The sequence below is a fragment of the Thermobia domestica genome, chromosome 3 (genome assembly GCF_964235325.1).
Source record: "Thermobia domestica chromosome 3, izTheDome1.hap1.1, whole genome shotgun sequence".
Lineage (NCBI taxonomy): Eukaryota > Metazoa > Arthropoda > Insecta > Zygentoma > Lepismatidae > Thermobia > Thermobia domestica.
The window spans coordinates 90,635,847-90,656,351 of NC_137456.1; the positions used below are offsets into that span (position 1 = coordinate 90,635,847).

The following is a 20,505-nucleotide window of genomic DNA, read 5'->3' on the forward strand; positions in this document are numbered from 1 at the left end:
ACTAATGGTAGAAATATGTAGAAGATAATGTCCAATTGGCCCAGATCCAATACAATTACTTTGCATAGATTTTTGTTTAATATGACTGTCACCACTCAAATTAAACCCCATTCATAAGAAGGAAACAAATATGTGTTGTTGTGATGAAGTTGTATCTGTAAATCATCTCATATTTTACTGCAAATTATTGAACAGAAAAAGAAAGAATTCTTGAAAACTTGTATGAAATACATGAACATAGCACCAATCAATCTCAAATTTATATTAGCGTCCAGAAATACACACATCTCAAAAATAATAATCAATTTTATGTAAGAAAACAAGTACACATATCTAGTATAACTTTTACATGTAAATACTTATTATAAATGAAAGGGTTGACAACGGAATTTACCTTTCAATCCTAAGGACAAGTGATAAGAAGAAACAACTGTCAGATCAAGCAACAATTTAAGGACAGGCATACCTGATTAATGATCTATCTCTCATGAAGAACGTTCCTCAAACGAGGTTGAAATGTTCAAAGATTTGAATCGGAAATAGACGTCATGACATCTTCTAGAGTACGTTTCTTTTTATCTTGGCACACTTCCCGCCAGTGCACTTGGTTGGCTTGTACAGATTTTCTTCTAGCACTCACGTGAACGTTTTAATCCAATAGATGTCTTATTGGCTCTGTCGTGTAAGTGACGTTAGTTGTCAGCCAGCCCATCAAATGAGGTCATTGCTATTTGGCGGGTAGTTGAAGTGCTTAGTTGCCACACGCGAACAAGTGTGTTACAGTGATTTGTTAGTGGTGTGGCATTTTGCTGTTTCCTAGCGTATTGTAACGCACAACTTAACAGTGGCGTGGCAAGAACGCGTTGCAGACAGATCCATCCTTTAGGCGGGAAGCGTCCCAAGAAAACAAACGTACTCGAAAATCTCACGGCACGGGAAAGGAAATTAGCAATATATATATATATATATATATATATATATATATATATATATATATATAATGGACGCCCGCAGGATATCTCCAAGGGGGGGCAAGACACACACACACACACAATTGCTAGAATTAAACCCAATAAAACAAAACTTCATTGCTATCAGCACCATGTCAGCAAAGGAAACAACAAAGAGCGAAATTATCTTTTCAACTCAACTGACAGATACCATTATTCAAAATACTTAGCATTGCATGCAGCATCAAGTTGAATATAATTATTACTGAAAAAATATGAAACATCACGTGGGGGAGAGAAGTAGATTAAAATCTTGGGGATGGGTTTGACTAAATTTTGTTACTCTAAATAATTTAGTGAATGTTGATTTTAAAAGTATACTATTGTTACCAGAAGAGCCTATAAATGTTAACCTTTTCCGAAAATCCAGGGAGGGACAATTGCCCCCTCTGTGGGCGCTAATGATATATATATATATATATATATATATATATATATATAAAGAGAGAGAAACAGAACCTATACTATATTGTGATCATAATTATGTTGTTTGTTTTAAAAACGTTGTCCAAGTATAAAATAACTTAATTTAAAGATAGAATTCGTTTGAGTAGAATATCTGAATTGCAGAAATTTAGTAATTTGACCTAAAATATTCTGGAAATATTTTGTGAGTTTGAAAGTATGGGTTTCGTGATATCATATGAAAGATGCATCATGATGTGCTGAGCAGCCCCGTCTTTAAAGACATTTTCTTTTCTTCAAGGTTGGCATGAAATTTTAATTATATAATGTAGCTCTAGACAAGTATATTATGCTATGGAATGTCTTAATAATATAGATATATACTTACGTATCTTGAGATTAGATGCTTTTGTTTTGCGTACAGGATTAGAACAAAGCTTATAATTTATGACAAGCTGAAGATAATAGGTAGGAGACCTTGTTAAATTTGTAGTCCAGAATCCATCTTAGGTGAAATTTTATGACTCTTATGGCACTGAACTTAGGAGTTACACAATTCAAATAGAAATACACAGAGAGATTGTAAGGATAATTTCACAAACCCGTGACGCTGACTTTGTGAAATTATTGAAAAAAATGTCAAAATGTGATCAATATGAGGATACACTAAAAGAACATTAGTATAATATATTTTCAGCCTTTTATTGATTTATAAGGAATTAGTTTAGATATGGGATGTCATAAATATAATATTAAATGTTCATATAAACTGAGCTCTATCTTCGTGATGAGAAATATAGATCTTGTGGGATGTTTTCTGCTACGAATGATGATGCTATTTAACTCTCTAGATCAAACCGAGACAAGGTAATGTAGAATGATGTTGACTATTGGAAAGGAACTAAATGAATTGTTTTTTGGCATTTCGAATGACCAACCCTTAAGATATAAATTTATGAAAAAGGTGTGGTATCAGTAATACACCTAAATAACTGACATTATTGCCTTATATTTGTATGAACCATGAGTTGAAAGTATGAATTACACTAACGTAAGTGTGAAAGGTGTTGCGAATATCATTCCTATATCACGAAATAATTACCGTACTCTATATTTTGAAAGAACAATCTGCGATTCCAAAGTGTAAAGTGTTATCCAAACATTTACTCTAGATTGTAGATCATAAGCAAACACACTAGCAGGAGAAACTAAACATGTATAGTTGATAAGAATGATATAAGGGAGCGGATTAGTAGTTCTTACTATTTCCTCACAACAGTAAGATCAACTATTAAGCATATAGTCGGGAGTCCACCAATTTTCAATCAACTGACAAATTGCAAATTGTTAGAGGGTTTATTAATAAATGTCCAACTTTTACATCATTGATGTCGAAACGCTTTCTTCGTGATGATAGAATAATATGTTCTGTAAGTTTTAAAACTTGCAACAAGTTTTATTCTCCCATTTTTCTCACATAAAGCGTATTTATGTTTGTCAATAGGTTGTTATGGGGAATATTGTTTACAATTTGCGTAACCAGTACTTGTTTATTAATCTTAAAATCATGGCACAAGTTTCAAGAAAATCCAGTTGTCTTGATAATTGAGAGAAATTACAATGAATGGAAAATTCCTCAGCCTGCTGTTGCTTTGTACCCAGACAATGTTCTCAAGAAAGGATTGAACGGTGTTCTCAAAAGGTAAGTAATGAGTTGTTTTACTTGAGTTCTATTAACAATTTTGCAAAACCTTATTTTCTTATTTCATGAAATATAATGTACGTACATAACAAAAACCACAGCTACCCCTACTAGTATATATCAGTTAACGTTGTGCATAAAATATATAGGATAGTTACAGTATTTCACTTTCACACCACACATTTTTCAAGTTTGAAATATAAGTAAACGTTATATGTTAAATTCTCGTAAAATCCCGCTTATTCTCGAATCAAACAATAATAGAGTTGTGCTTAAATACCTATCATCATAGAGGTTTGAAACAAATAAGACCGATAAATAAATAGTAACTAATGACATGTATTTGAAGTTGTCTTTAAACAAATTTTTATTCTTTAGATGGTTCTCTTAACTCATTGGGCCTTATGCAGAGTCGTTCTGACGCGTGATTAGTGCCATACTAAAGAGTTCGACTAGCATGTTTTCTGCAGTAGTCAGGCCTTTATTATGACGCTAATCATACATCAAAACGACTCTGCATAAGGCCCATGATTTTCTTTTTTAAAGTCAACTAAAGTTGTTCGTTTGTTAAATAACCAATATATCAATGGCATGTCAATGGTATGAAAGTAAAGAGAAATCTTTAATAAAGGTTTTGGGGAATATACTTTGGAGCAGGGTTGGCAAAAACCATGGTTTTTATTTAAAAAAAACGTGTTTTGGTTTAAACCTGTTTTTTTTGTTTAAACCAGTTTTTTTTGGTTTAAATAATTTGCTCTATGTATTTATATCACATATGGACAGAAATAAGTTTGTTTCGCCTTGGTGTTATTGTGCAACAAGCAGGTTATGCTGAAAGGAGTCACATAAGCTTAAAGTGGCATTCAAACCGCTTCTCGGCTTACATCCAAGAGGAATTGTTCTCCATTCCAACTCTTAACCGGGACTAATTGGACACAAATGCGATACGTCTGCTGACTCACTCAAGAAGGATTCCTGATAAAAAATACGTTGTACTAATCTTTACATATTTGTTAATATAGAGAGGTTGTTCAGTCTATATTTGGCCAATTTCGACTTACCTAAAAATTTAGAAGAATCCATGGCGCCAGGTCCGTAAGTGCTCGATGTGTTTCCCTTGGTTCCTAACAATAGCCCGACAGCGTAATTTCCACTGTAATAGGCTTCTCTGAAGAACTGGGAGGGGAATCTTGTCCCATTCCCTTTGCACAGCTTTCCAAGGACCTTCCACAGTTGTCACACGCCGTTTTCCCAAAGCCCGTTTTCAGCAATCCAAATCCACAATAGTCTATAGAACTTGCATCTGGAGATTTAACAGGTACCTTATTGAAATGTATCACCTGTATACCACTTGCCTCCTCCATCTCCCTGTAGAATGCGAGGGACGATCGTGAGGTATGTGATGAGGCCTTGTCCATGAGAATGCGCACCAGATTGGCGTCATTTCCGCACATTGTTGGAATCTCATGCTCGTAGATCAGCCGCATGATCAGCTCCTGAAAATACTGCGAATTTATTTTGCAGTTCTTTGCCACCCTACGAAACTTGAGTTTACCTCGGTAACAGTAGCCAATAACTACCATGAATCCTTTTGGAAAGGTTTCTTTACAGACACGGACCCACCTTCTGAAGTTCTTGGCGCCTTTCTCTCGGTACATGATGGCTCTCGGAAAGGTAAATCCATGCTTCATCGAGTGTTATGACGTACATCCACCTTTATTTTGCCAGATGCCGTTCGTACAGCTTCCGGGCGTTACACTTTCGTTCCTTTTGGTGGGCATCCGTGAGAAGATGGCCGCAAGCTTTCATGACTTTTTCCAGCTTGAGTTGATGGTGTAACGTCTGGCTCATAGTCCCCAAAGATACGTTAAGATGATTAGCCATACACCTTTGTGTTGGCGGATTTTCTTCATTGCCATTTTGCGAAGTTTCCCTTGCATGGTGGAGATGGCCTTGGTGCATTCCCGCTTCCTAGGCAACTTCGTTGGTGATCCAAATGGTGGAGCTTCGTTACCCTTGTACTTCTTAATAACATTTTTATTCGACTTAAACTGATGTTGCAACCATTCTTCTTGCACTGTGTTCTAATGACAGAAATACTAAAGTGGGCGTCATAAAGAGCCGCAACATAGCCTTCGCGAAACCGGCTTAGTTTGGGCGGCATTTTGGTCACAGAGCGGAAACCCACACAGTTGGAAACAAATGTAACACAACACTCACAACAATGGTTCTGTTTTGTGCGTTATTGTTGTCCGCGCGGAAAAACAACTCCGTTCCCAGGAAGCTACTGCACAACACTGCAGGACACCACAAGCCAGGTCGGGTGAGTCCATTCTGCCCGGGAGGGGGAAGGAACGAAATGGGCAAAAACGTAGGCTGAACAACCTCTGTACTTGTGAAGAGTCATGTCAGAAGGACAAAAAGATAAACAGTTACACAAGTGAAACCATTTTACAGAATTACATATGGACAATTTCAAAATACTGGAGAGTACAGAAGAACTAATTTAGTCTAAGTTGTTTCACTACGACTTTTATTATTTTAACAAAAGAGACACTGACCAAAGCTTAAAACTTAACTTTATTTTAAATTATAATTTGTAACTGTTTCGGATATCTAGCATATCCTTCTTCAGACACTTTTATTAGTTCAAGTTAAAGAAATACAACGACTTAATTTGCATATCAGTAAGAAAAGTGAATAAAGATACGAATTATTTGAGTCCACTTTTTCTCTGACCCATATATGCATAAATATATACCAAAGATACTTCTGATTTCAATAAATGCCTCTCGTGAGGTTTGTACGACCCCAAACAACTACTTCATTTCGATGCATTTTATCAATAATAAATATTATTAAAACGAAACAATATTTAGAATTTGTCTTTGATTGCAACTGCATAACAATAATAACAAACTATAAAAGAATCACAAAAGAAACATTCATAAACTTATATAAAAACAAAAGTTGCTTTTGTACTATAATCTCTTTGAGCGATGAATGGGGAATTTAAGTTTGAATATAATACAAATAATACACGGGAGTGAAACATGATAAGACACAAATGTGTGTTCATCAAGAGTTTATGAACAGTTACACTTTTATTAACATTTTTCGATTTTTGGTTTAAACCAGTTTTTTTTTAAACAACTGGTTTAAACCAGTAAACCCTGCTTTGGAGAATAGGAGGTGTGCTATTAGCTTTGAATCTAGTAACTCTGAATATGACAGTGCTATAGAGTAAACAGAAAGACAGGAGATGCAGTCTCAGATTTAAGTGCTTTTATGAAATTACCTGCATGCGGGAAATTTCATGCAAGTATTCTTTGCAATTTGACTATTATTTTAATTCATTTTCCTCTTATAATTCTTGATGAATATAGCAATGAATCACTGTTATCACTTATATTTTAAGTGTTGTTTGAAGAACGATATAGTGGTGACTGCAACTGCATAAACATTTGATTACGTAACGTCATATATGTTTAATGTAACAAAAATACAATGCTTCATGTTTAATTATTTAGGCAATCGGCGGTGGGATTTGTGTTTGAAGAGAGGGAGAATTGGACAACGCCAATTTCTAAGACGTTTTTTTTTATAGTTTCTTTCGTTGTAACCAACTGAGGTCTATATTGGTATTTTAATGTTTTAAATACTCCATATCGTATCAATATTTTGTTGGTCTGTGAAATTGTATACGTTTAGGTGCTGAAGGTCCACAGATCTACAACGTTCGTGTCTGAACTTTGAACACGTTATTAGTAATGGAAAATAAAGAAACGTAATACTTAATACACTTCTCGACACTTAGACGACTCTCTATCAATATAAATGATGCCTACTCACACAGCGATGTAAAGTAATGTCTTCACACCAGTAAATACAAGAGTAGTTTCTAATTTAAATGTTAGGTGACAAAAGGTGTCTCTAATTCGTGGCCAACTTCTAGAACGAATAAGATGAAAGTAAGTGTAAAGCACCCAAGAAAACCGAAGGACACGTTATTTACCATGAAGTTTATGACATTGGATCAAATAAGGACTCATTCGGCCTTGTGTAACCTTCACCACTTAACCATCTATTTCGAAAATGTAAGTTTTAAACTTAAGTAAACATTCGAGGAAATTATGTTACATTAATGAACTTAATCTGTTATTTTAAGGTTTATTCCTGACTATAAGCAAAGGAAGAAATACTACAAAGATTTTACGATAACCGTTGCTCATTTGGAAGAATCCAATTTGGATGCCATTATTCAATATGAGAACGATAATCGTTTGGCCATGCTGAATCTCACGGAATTTTTAGAGGAGGTAAGTAAGAAAAACAAATTTATTATTTGGATAATTCTAAATAACAAATATTGATTCGTTATTGAAGTGAGCGTAAGAAAGCATTTGCCCAAACTTCTTTTGTGTATCTATCCTGTAAACAATATTACAATAGAGCTCATTCGTGTCTGTATGACTAGTATACACGCCTTCGGAGCGTTAAACTTGAGTTCGGTTCCCATTGGCAGATCATGTAGTAAGCTGTATCCACGTCGTATATAGCTGAAAATGGGACGCTAACTCCAAACCAACCAAACAACCAAGAATATGATAACTTTTATAATTTTTGTTCGATTTTAATAAAACTGAGGCTAGGAAAACAAATCTATTACGCATGGGTTAATAATTCGTCAACAAAAGACTAGAGTAAAATGGAGGTAAAATTAATAATCTAAAATTGAAATTTTGCACAAACGCACTGTAATAACATTATTTCTGAATACAACTTTCGTAAAACTTATTCGATGTTAACGCAATGTGGCTATATTTTCTTAAGCATATTCCGACTACCGAACTCCTTAAGATTGAAAGCGAGAAAGGAAGCAGTACTAAAAGGGGCAAATTCATCCAGGATTCTGAGTTTCCTGATTCACGTAATATCATAAGAAAATAATTTTCCTCGGTAACTGTTGTTTAATAAAACTGGTTTTGATACAACGTAATATATATTTTCATTAAGGCTTCCTAATCATTCTCACTGCTTGAGATTGAAACCATTAGATAATTATGGATAAATTAAGCTCGAATTTAAAGTAAATATGTTTCGCTATAACTTTCAGTCGATTTTATTGCAAAACACATATTTTTGCCATGTCGAATTATTCCCACTCTGTCATAACCGACACATTGTTTTATTCAGTCAATACCGTAGTGATGTACTTATCTTCTTCAGTATTTTTTTCTGAATCGAGTATGTTAGTACCACTGTGCTTAGAATCAGTAAGGATTTTCTTATTTGAGTTTAGAATGAAATATAATTTGCATTTCATATTTTATTAATGAAGATCATAGCTGAACACAACAAATAAGATTAGTAATCTATTAATCTGATCACATAAAATTTCAATCAATAACAAAACAGGATTACGAGTGTTAGAACTACATATTTCCCATTTCATGATGATTAGTCACAAATAAATGTGATATTTCGAAACGTGTTTTCCATTCTTGAAAAATGAAATCTGTGAGTTTTACGTCTCACGGTTATTCCGGTTGGGCTAAAGGAGACGGTGATAATGAGAAATGAGTGAAATGGTGGAATGAAGAAAGTGCGAGGAAACGGGAGAATCCCGAGAAAACCACGAGCACGGTGTTTGTCCACCACAAAGTCCACACATGTTTTCCATTCTTGTTTAGCAATATCTGCATACTAACTTGTAAGTTATTTTAAAGGACGATCACAGAGGCAGCAACGGTTTTGTGGTAGAAAACACAACACTGTGTTCTACCACAGTGGCATATTTTCTACTACAAGTAGAGGTAACCTCAAAAGAACTCATGTGCGTATAGTAGTTCACGATTTTTTGCATTTATTACCATTTTCCTTCCGTCTTTGGCAAACTTGACTGATTGGTAAGTGGAGAGGATAGAAAATATTCCCTGTATGAAAATGTTCTCAAGAAAGATTACAAAATAATTAAAAATATAAGCAAGAAACGAAGTTAAGCGGGATTGAGCGTATCCTGGCTATCATGTTTCCGAGGAATTTATCAATGGAGGGAAAGAAACTGCATAAAAGATCTGAATGAGGAAATGTAACTAAACTAGAACGTTGTATTTCTTGGTTTAAAATTAGTGGGTATATTGTTTACCAAACATATTTGGACTTCTGTAATCAACATTTCGTACACCAATACAGGAATTCCCTTTTCTCTAGACTCGATGCGACGCGCTAGGTAAGAATATTTCCAATGTATAATAATAAAAAGGCAAATTTATCAGCAAAGTCTGAGTGGCTTATCGAGTTGAGTGACTGCCTGTCAAAAAACAAAACAAAACAAAACAAAAAAAAAAAAAAAAGGAAAGAAAATTCCAGTTGGAATCCCAACACCTTTCCTTGTACTTTTATTATATTGTAAAACTTTGACAACGCTTTAACCTGTAATAGTTTTACTAAGACAAATCTTTGGGATCATAATATGCTACTTGCTTGCAATATAGTAGTCTTGTAAAATACATATAACATGTATTTTCTTCTTCCCCATTTTTTTTATTGTTTATCTATATGGGTGAAACAGATACACATACACTGTGGCGAATCAAATTTTGAATTTATTCACCAAAATATATTTTCGTTATTTTTGTAGTTTATTTCGTTTTTGTTATATGTTGTTATTTATTGGATTGCTATATGTTATTAGTTGAAAATATTTTGCAATGATGCTATATGACTAGTTTGCGTCATACGTCATTAAGTAGTGCATATTTGAGCGTACGAATATGGAGGCAATTAGTTATCCTTGTAAATTTTAATATTTATAGAAATAATATACACGTTTCCATGGATACGACTATGTAAACCCCCAACTCCGATATATAGTAAAGCAAAAGTAACGTTAGTTGGGTTCGAGAGTTTGTAGAAAATGGAAATTTTATAAAGGTCGATCCAATATAATTTAGTAAGCAGCAAATTACGTAATTTTCCAAGTTTTGAGCTGCCTTCGAAATCAATAGTTACTTAAAGGATTAAACAAAGTGATTTTAGTTTAAACTGGATTGTATTTAAATAAAAATTTGTGTGGAAATAGTAAATTATACACAAATATATTGGCTGCGAACTGATCAAAGGAAATTTGGATTTGTGTAGTAGCTGTGAATAAGGTAAATTAGATTTAGCTCTATAATTAGCTCATTCAAGTGATATTTAATTCGTCTTCAGTGGAATATATTTTACAAGTGACATAGCCTTCAAAATGATCAGTACTTAAGAAACTTCAGCTCGCCTCCCTCGAAGGGGGATGGCTGAAACCTAGATTCACTGCACAAATGTCTTAGCTACAACAAAATTTTAAAAGTTCAGAAATGTTGACTAGCGTATAAAAAATTAATTTACGTAAATAAACAAGTCTTGGCTATTGTTGAAATATAGTAAATCTGAACCTGCTCTATACTAAATCTATTCTAATTCTTCATTAATTAAGTGGTAAAAATGGATTGCATATTTGATCTCATGTTACTTTGAAATTACAGTGCGATTGTGCATGTTTATTCAATATAGTACAGAAAAATGTAGAAATTACGATCACAGGTTAGATTAAATTACTTTCCAGGTCTTGTCCTAGTAGTATTTCTTCAGTAAATGCATGTACAAGAATCTGAAGATGTGTGTAATATTTCTTTACCAATGTATGTACAAGTACCTGTACTAATAATGAAGTGTAGAAAATACCTACTAAAATATAGGTAATACAATTAGTAACACAATCGTATAATGTTGTATGAATTGATAGAATACTAACAGCATGAATTTTTATTCTCTTATTTGGAAATTGAGATCTGTAAATTTGTGTTGGTGGATACATGCATGTTGATTGTTTAATATTATTAACCGAAACTAAATATATTAAACATCCTATTATGTTGATTAAAAAGGGATATCTATCAGCAGATGTAGAACTATTTTATGAAACATAATCACTGTTTTTGCTAACATGCAAATTATAAAATAAAAGTTGAAAAGCAAATTCTTTAGGTGTTGAAATTAATTCTATAGCTTGTATATAAGAAATAGTTAGTATTTAATGGCCATAAAATTCATCAGTAGGGATTTGGAAGAATCTGGTATTATTTTGATTTTATTACAGTGTCAGATTGCGTAAATACTAATAAAGCTAAATACAAGGAATTTTATTTTCCAACATGTCTTCGAAGTAGTATGGTAGTTCCAGATTTTACCGCTACAAAACGAAGTGGCGACCTAGAATAAGCTAATTTCAATACACATCACATTTATTTATTTACTTTACTGTTTAATATTATCCCTTTATAACTACAAAGAGTGGCTTTCCCAGCTTTCAGGATTTTATTTGTCCTTTTCTGATGCGGCCTGTGGTGATTAATATTACGATAATAAATTGATAAGAAACTGTGAAATTCAAAGGCTAAGACAATAATAGATAAACATTGTGTAGTGTATCAGGTGCAGTCTTATCTCTTTTTCGTAGGGTAGGTTGAGCTATTTTTGTGAAATAGTTGCTTAATAAGCAAATATTATCTGAAGTTAACTGGTGACGTTATATTTATTGATTATTATTTTTGTTGTGAGATGGTGCGTACTCGCAAAGGAAATAAAACCAATATGATCGTTAAATGCTGTGTACAAAAGAAAGACGATTCTGTACTAATCTGTGATAAATGTTCAGCGGGATTTCATGTTAGTTGTTCCACAATGACTGTGGAAGATTATGAACCATACCGATCAGGTACTGCTACATGGCAATGTAAACAGTGTAAAGATCAAAGCACTATCAGCGATAACGAGAAAAATGGCTCAGATTCAGTTGATGTTTCTGGTAGTGGACTAGAATCTGCTACTGAATCCGAGTTTAGTACTGTTAGTGGTAATTCCGTAGTAGATAATATAAGCACTTTGCCACAGAATGGAAATGGGGGGAAAGAAAAGGACATTGTAAATTTAGATCGAGGTTTGGAACAGATGAAAGAATGGTTTATATCTATGGGGTTGTTTGAAATGTTAAATAAAAATACTGAACAGTTGAGAGAATTGAAGGATACATCTGTACAAAAGTTTACAAAGTTAGAGGAAAGCAATGCACAGATTGTCCAGGCACAAGCTAAAGTACAAACAGAAATTTCCAATGTTCATACTGAGATTTTTAAGCTACGTTCTGAAGCTGGAAATAATAGTAAACAGATAAATAAAATGAAAACAGATTTATCTAAAATACGTACTGAGGTTGGTGAAGTACAAGTAGAGGTTGTTCGTGTGCGATCAGATTTAGTAGGTCAGGTTACTGAACTTAAAAAAGAGGTATCAGAACAAGTTAGTAATTTGAATACTCAAATATCAAGCGTTTGTGCCGAAATAATTTCTTTGCATGAAGAGTTAAATACTGTGAAATCTGATGTAGATAGATCTGGAAATAAAGTGAAAGAAATCGTTTCAGATTTGGGCAAGATGAAAATTACTGTAGAATCATTTAATGAAGTTAGTAATAATGTAAAGCTGATAGATCAGAACTGGAAAAAAAGCTACAGAACGGGTACAAACTATTTTAGATAAGCACAACACAAGATTGGATGATCATGAAAGGCGAATTGTTTCAGAAGTGTCACAATTCAACAGTTTAGAAAATAGGCTTTCTAAATTGGAGGATAAGGTTAGCATGTCGAAGGAAGGGGTTGCTTCTGAAAGAAATGATTCAAATAGACACGTGATTTACACTAATACTCATGTTAGGCGCAACAGAAATTCTAGAGAAACGCGAAATCAAGACTTGTTTGTTTCGGAAGGTCCTAGTAGTGGTTCTGAAGGAGACGATGAAGACTTTAGATTTATTCCCATGCGCGCTAGAGCTAACAAGGTAACGCCATCTAGGCATACTAAAATTCTTAGCGACATAGATATTTAAAATGGTCAACCTTCTGATTTTGTTAATGTTTTGCCAGATTTGATGTTTAGTAGTAATGATAGGTATCCGAATGAAGGTTTGAACTCTCCAATGAGAGATTATACCAATGTTAATATTCCAACTAATAATTATCTATCAAATATCAGGTTGCCTAATAGTCATAGAACTAATGTAGACAATGAATCTCAAGGTAAAGCTTGTGTTAGGTTATCGAGTGATTTCCGAGAACTACCTAAGTTTTCAGGTAACATAGAAAAGGAATCTGCAAGAAATTACTTACGAAAACTGACTCAATGCTTAGATTATTTTAAATTAGATGACAGTATGAAGTTATACGCTATTTCAAATACCTTAGAAGGACAAGCCCAGTCATGGTTTAAATCAATCGAGTCCAGATTAAGGTCTTATCCAGATTTTATTTACTACTTCACTCAACAGTTCTTTTCTCCACAAATGGAACGATTAATGTTAAAACAGCTACAGTCTATGAAATATGATCCATCTAAATACAAATCTTTGACAGAATATACGTGGTATTTATTGGAACGATATTTCGATATAGTTAGTAAGCCATCTGAAATTGATGCCATTAATTTGGTACTTGATGCTCTCCCATACGAAGAATCCAGGTTACTGAAACTAACAAAACCTAAATCCATTAATGAACTTACATATACCCTTATGGAGTGGCAGTCTCCTGATAAATCAAATACTGTATTGATAGACGGTGGACATAGGAAAAAAGCAAATATTCATAGAGTAAAAGTAACACCTAAGAAATGTAATAAGGTTAAAACTCTTGAAATGTCGTGTCAGACTGAGGAAAACTATGTAGAAAATTCAGGTAACATGCACCGAAATAACAACACACCACGTGACAATAATAGAAATAATCACAATAGGTTTTCTAACAGAAGAAGCTCTAGATTTGAAAATAATAGAACTAATTTGAGTAGTAAGAATATGAATAATTATGGAAGGTACAGAGAAAATAGAAATGGTAATAGTGATAATAGAGTTGGGAATAATTACATAGGAAATTTTAGGAATTGGAGAAATGTTCCTCGTAATCAAAATATACCGTACTATGCCTTTCCTCCTGTGCCATTTATGCCCAGTAATGTTAGAGATTTTCAAGGTTCATATCCTCCTCGATTTTACCAGAATTCGAATCAAAATAGGCAAAGTTCAATGTCAGGAAATCCCTCTAGAGAGACGGAAGAAATTAATACCTCAAATACAAATCAGGGAAATGTCTCTGGCAGCCGTTAGGTTGTGATGGGGGTATCGACTGCCTAGAGAAATCATCCCCATCAAATAAATTTACTGATAGGAAACATGTTGGAGAAATTATCGAGGAAGAAGAAACACTTATTAAAGAAAGAATAGATGTTACGGTTGAGAATAAAACAAATTTTGAATCAAATGAACCTCCATTGAAATTATCGATTTGCTTTGTTATTAATGAAGAAGAAAAGGAAATAGATGAAATTGTGACATATCCTTCTCCGACTCTCGATTGTCATATTGCCGATATTAAGTTAAAGGCCATCTTGGATTCTGGAAGTGACTTAAATTTATTAAATTATAAAGTTTGGGAACGGATAAATGCAAAATTTCCGACTGCTAAATTGAAGCCAATGACTTCATTAGTTCTGAAGGGATTTGCTGGAAATGAAAGTTTTACTGTGAAGGGATTCCAAATAATAAACATTAAGATTCATGGTAGTATATTTGAAGTACCTGTGTATGTTTTAAAGAATTTAAAACCAGATTTTATATTGGGTTATCCGTTTTTCATCAGACATAAAGTAACACTTAATTGTAAGGACAAAATTTTAAAAATTACGGATAATTTTGAAAAGGAAGTGACAATAAATTTAGAAAATGAACAGACTGTATATATAGACTCTGTTTCATCTGAATCCCAAAATCCAGAAATAAATAGAACCTCAAGTATTAGTGAAGATGAAATCAAAACCGCTGTAAATGAAAGGGAAGATTTGTCATCATCTGTTAAAGATAAGTTAGTGGAATTACTTCTCAGATATAGACATTTATTTTCAAATGATCCAAGATTGATAAAAGTCGAACCATACAAAATAAAACTCACTGATGATGAGCCAGTAGTAGGGAAAATTTATCCCATACCACAAGCCTTACGTGAAGCTTTTGAACATGAATTAGAAAACTGGTTGAGATTAGGGGTGGCTGTTGAGAAGAGTAGTCCCTATTTAAACCCAATTCACTGCGTGAAGAAAGCTAATGGAGCTGTGAGGCCAGTTTTGGACCTCAGATTACTAAATCTGAAGGTCGTAAGTCCTAAAATTCAAGTTGAGCCTGTAGCAGATTTATTAGTAAGACTAGCAGGTGCGAACATATATTCAAGTATCGATATTACACAAGCGTATTATGGAATTCCCCTCCATCCAGACTCATATGAGTGTACGAGTTTCTTATATTCAAACAGACAATACTGTCTCTGTCGACTTCCGATGGGACTACGCTCAGCTACAAGTGTTTACCAAGAAGTGATGAATAAATTCTTTGGAACACGGTTGAAATCATTCGTGATAAATTTCCTAGATGACCAGTTGATTTTCAGCACTTCTATAGACGACCATCTTAGACACTTAGAAACAGTCTTTCAGATATTTGATTCTGCTAATTTTGCATTAAATTTTAAAAAAATGTAGTTTCATACGAAAGGAAATAAAATTCTTGGGACATGTAGTCAGTGGGAAAACGATCAAGGTAAACCCAAAAATGAACGAGCCTATTAGATATTTTCCGCTTCCGAAGACAAAGAAACAATTGCGCTCATTTTTAGGGCTTATTTCATTTAGAAGGAAGCACATAAAGGATTTCGCTGAGCTTACTGCACCACTTTTCGACTTATTAAAGAAAGACAGAAAATTAGTTTTTACCCAAGAATTGTTAGATATTTTCGAAAATTTACGTATTATAGCCAGTAATCCTCCAGCATTAGCACAACCAAATTACAATCTACAGTTTTATTTGTATTCAGATGCCTGTGCCCAAAGTCTAGCAAGTTACTTAGCACAATTTCCAGATAATCAAGAAGAACCTGAGGTCATAGCTGATGCTAGCCGAAGAATAAAAGCCCATGTGTTTTCATTGAGCATATACCAATTGGAATTACTTTCAGTGTTATATGGTTGTGAACAATTTTCCAGTTTCATACTAGGTAGGCCAGTAATAGTTCACACAGATAATATGGCAGTAACACATGCATTCACTGTGAAAAATTTGGATGTAAGAACGACCAAAATTTTGCTTAAACTGCAGAGATTTGACCTTACCTTTTGCCATATTTCTACAAAGGAAAATAGAATAGCAGATATACTAAGTAGACATCCACCTGAACCTCCTTTGGAAACTGAGTATCATTTCATAAATTTTCTAACGAGTGAGGACTATCCGTTGTTTGATTTCGAAGAATTAAAGGAGGAACAACAAAAGGATGATTACTGTAAAAAGTTGATAAAAGTTCATCCTTCGAAAACATGCATTCATCAAAATGCTTTATACTTTAAGAATAAGATATCACAAAATTGGTTACTGGTAGTTCCAAAGACTATGGTTAAATTAATAATAGATAAAATTCACGGGAAAACACATTTTGGTATAAAGAAATGTATGGCTTTTATTCAGAAATTATTTAAGTGGAAAAATCAGAAGCAAGATGTTAGGAGGCATATAAAGGACTGCGTAGAATGTGCTAAAATAAAATATTAAAACCAAATAATTGCAAAAGATCCATGTCACATACAGGCAGATAGAGCTCACGAGAAATTATGTATTGATATAGTTGGGAGGTTACCTAAAAGTAGTGGGTATAATTATATATTATCAATTATAGACGTATATTCCCGATTCGTAACTTTCTTTCCTCTGAAAAAGGCAAATTCAAGAGAGATAATTTCCGTTTTAGAAACTAAGTACTTTTATATGTTACCATATCCAACTTATCTTGTAAGTGATCGTGGAGCTCAGTTTTTATCCAACAGATGGAAACATTTTTGCAACAACAAGAATATTAAACATATTGTAACATCACCATATTCTCCTTTTTCAAATGGTTTGATAGAAAGAGTCCACAGAAACTTAAACCAGCTAATTAGATTAAAGTGTCATGATGATCACACCAAGTGGAACCAAATATTAAAGCTAATACAAGATTCTTTGAACTATTCAGTATGTGAGTCTACTGGTAAATCACCTCTGGAATTATTTCTATCATATTCAGCTGACTTACATTTTCGCAGAATGTATCCTTGGCCTAAAACTCTAGAAGAGACAAATTTAGAAGATAGACAGTTCCAAGCGGAATTCAATATACCAAAGCAAAACAAGTCTGATAATGAGAATAAAGTCAAAAAGGGAATATCTATAAAGGAGAATGATTTAGTCTTAATTAGAACACATCATCAATCTTCTGCTATTAAGCAAACGATTCACAAGTATTTCTTTTATTATTGTGGTCCATTTCTTGTTTATAAGGTATTAAGAAATAGGGCTATTCTGAAAGACTTACAAGGAAATGACATAGGAAGTCAGAACTTTTCCAACTTAAAACTTTTTAACTGCTCAGAAGAAAAGAAACAAGAATTACTGAGAAATTTTAAGGAGCATTGATTAGTGAAATCTAATAATCTCAGGAAAAGAAAGAAACGTGACGATATTAAGTGTAAGTGAGAATTCAAAAGCAAAGAGAATTGTGCTTATACATATCAATTAGAGAAAATATTAATAAATGCTAGTACGAAAAACTTAATGTTAGTAAGGAAAATTAGTATAATAATCTGTTGATAAACTTTAAAGTTTTATTAAATTAACTTATTAAAAAAATAAACTGTCATTTTTAGGTTCTCAGCTGGACAAATATGTAAAGCTGTTCATTGAACGTGTTCTATACTTAATATTTTAAAACAATAGAAAATTAATTTTAAAAATAAGTTTTTACACTTCGTTTCAAAACTTATTTTTAAATCCCAGCGCTGGAAACCTTGTGGCGAATCAAATTTTGAATTTATTCACCAAAATATATTTTCGTTATTTTTGTAGTTTACTTCGTTTTTGTTATATGTTGTTATTTATTGGATTGCTATATGTTATTATCAAATATAACAATTGAACGAAGAATGTAAACAAATGAGCAACAAAATTAAGTTTTGTATTTGAACGTTTATAATACGTGTAAGAGTTTTAGCCAACTTATTTGACCAAATGAGTATCAAAGATTAGTTTGATACAGAATTTGATGGAAAATTATGATCATGTAAAATAGACTTAAGAGATACCTATTCTCCCCTACATTGATTTGTTTAATTTGTTTGGCTTGGCAAAGACTTCAAAATGTGTTGTAGATAATCTCAGCGAATTATTTTCTGCTTTTAAGCGTTTTATTCTTTATTATTTTCTGCCTTTTAGCGCTTTGTTTTCTAGTTTTTATCCATTTTGTTGAAGTCGGTTAATTTTGTTTTTTCTAAAATATTTTATAGTAATTGCTTGCATATGTAGGGGTTAGGTTTTCTAGCCTGTCTAGGCAACAGACATTAATGCATGTATGTTACCGCTGACAAAACACACTTCGCTGCAGCTAAGAATTTTGACCTTAAAAATTGAATAAAAAAGTTAATAATAATAATAATAACTTTAGTTTCAAATTGACAACTAGTTTTAATACCATAAGTTAAACTGGAAAACTAAAGAATATCCTAAGCGTTGCACATATTTTAATTTAAAATGTTGGCCTTTCATTTTAGTTCCTAAATTTTTAAACTCAGTTTTCTCTTTTGTTAGCTAGTGCCGCTACATTGTACGTTTTAAAATATAATATACACATCGAAACAAACATAATTTTTTGGACACTGTTAAACAGGACCACAAAAATTAGAACACGGAGGGAAAGAAATTAAATACTTATCAATTCTTTTGTAACTGATTTACTATGACGAAGTTGATACTTTAAATTGTAGAAGATGCAGTGAAATGAAATATGACAGATTTTTAGGGTGGTTTAATAATATAAAAACGCGTGAATGATTTCTTGAGATCAACAAAGTTTCAGGTTTTTCTGAGATTTCCGAATCATCCGTACTACTTGAGATTAAAATTGGACAAGAATGAGGCAATCTCTTACTTTAAAATATATATTTCACCGTAACTTCTGTATCCTCGAATTTTTATAAAACATACTGTTTATTGTTTTAGACTTTAGATTTACTCAGTTTATTTACGATTGAAATTACTCAGAAGCAAGGAGTGAATTCACATCATGTTTTTGTTAAGTGTTTAACGATAATTTTACCTAAAATTATCAGATCCTCATTAAGCCTAGGAACACCAAGATATTTTGGCTTCCGTTAAAAACTAATGGCTGTGGGCCTCAGAGCCTCCCCTCCCTTGGTGTTCCTAGGGTTTATCGTGTTCTTTCATTGAAATTTCACAGAGGGTTGAAATCAATCAAGAACAAAGGGGTTAATCACTTTATCTTAAAAATCAGCTTATCTACATTGTAGACATTGCAAGCTTTTATGAAGCATGGTGAGTTTCCTCTCAGATTTAAGAATATTTCATAAAGGCAATTATTAAAAAAATGATCTTCATGAAAAGTGGAATGCGTTTTCTTGTACGTAAGTATTCTTCGTATTGATTAAACATTGAAATCAGTCAAGTCCAAGGTGATGAAAACTTTCTTCTTCTACAATCTTTTAGTCTCTTCTACAATGCATGGCACTTATTAACACATCCAAAAATGCTTACAGTTGTGGCACAAAGTGAATAAAGAAAATGTTGGAGGAAGCAAGGCAATATTGTGCTTATTTTAATAAGTATCATTTAGTAATGCAACACAAGGTAACATTATACACACCAAGAGATCTTTCTTCCTTTAATTTTGTTTACATATTTTAATGAAGTACCTATATTTGCCCTTGGATATGATATTGGTAAATTTAAGTTTAGAGCTAGCCTAAACTAAGTATCAAAATTTCGATCTTATCACTTATTGTTCTAATGGTTTTACAAAGATTTAATATATACACTTTCTAGTACACATAAACTTTCTCTTAATAATATTGAATTTGACCTGATAATACTTAGCTGTCATATATTGTATTACAGGTTAAAGGAATGCCGAAGGTCTTAGTTATTGGTTTCGTTCGTCGAAAAATTATCGACAAACATTTTCTGAATACACCACTTGGACCATCTGTTGTTTCCAACTCTGCCTTGACAAACATCGTAAGGTTGGTACAAGTATCTTTCTCTCTCGTATCTGGCGTATATATATATAGGATGACACAAGAAAACGGAAACAACACAATAGAACCAACCCAATAAAACAAAGAATAATGGTAGAAAAACATTTTATTCATAGTAATAGAAAACTTAAAATTTGCCATTTTATAAACATTCATTTAATTTATCATTTC

General features: G+C 33.0%; 1 protein-coding gene across 1 annotated transcript in view; it reads left to right on the forward strand.

Annotated features, from left to right (window-relative positions):
- The window catches only part of LOC145681867 (uncharacterized), a 148,161-nt gene that overhangs the window by 2,296 nt on the left and 125,360 nt on the right, over positions 1 to 20,505 (forward strand). Inside the window, exons 2-4 of the mRNA XM_081753473.1 lie at positions 2,920 to 3,117; positions 7,286 to 7,436; positions 20,195 to 20,319. Of these exons, the coding sequence (XP_081609599.1) occupies positions 2,920 to 3,117; positions 7,286 to 7,436; positions 20,195 to 20,319 (474 nt within the window). The remainder of the gene's footprint in view (positions 1 to 2,919; positions 3,118 to 7,285; positions 7,437 to 20,194; positions 20,320 to 20,505) is intronic.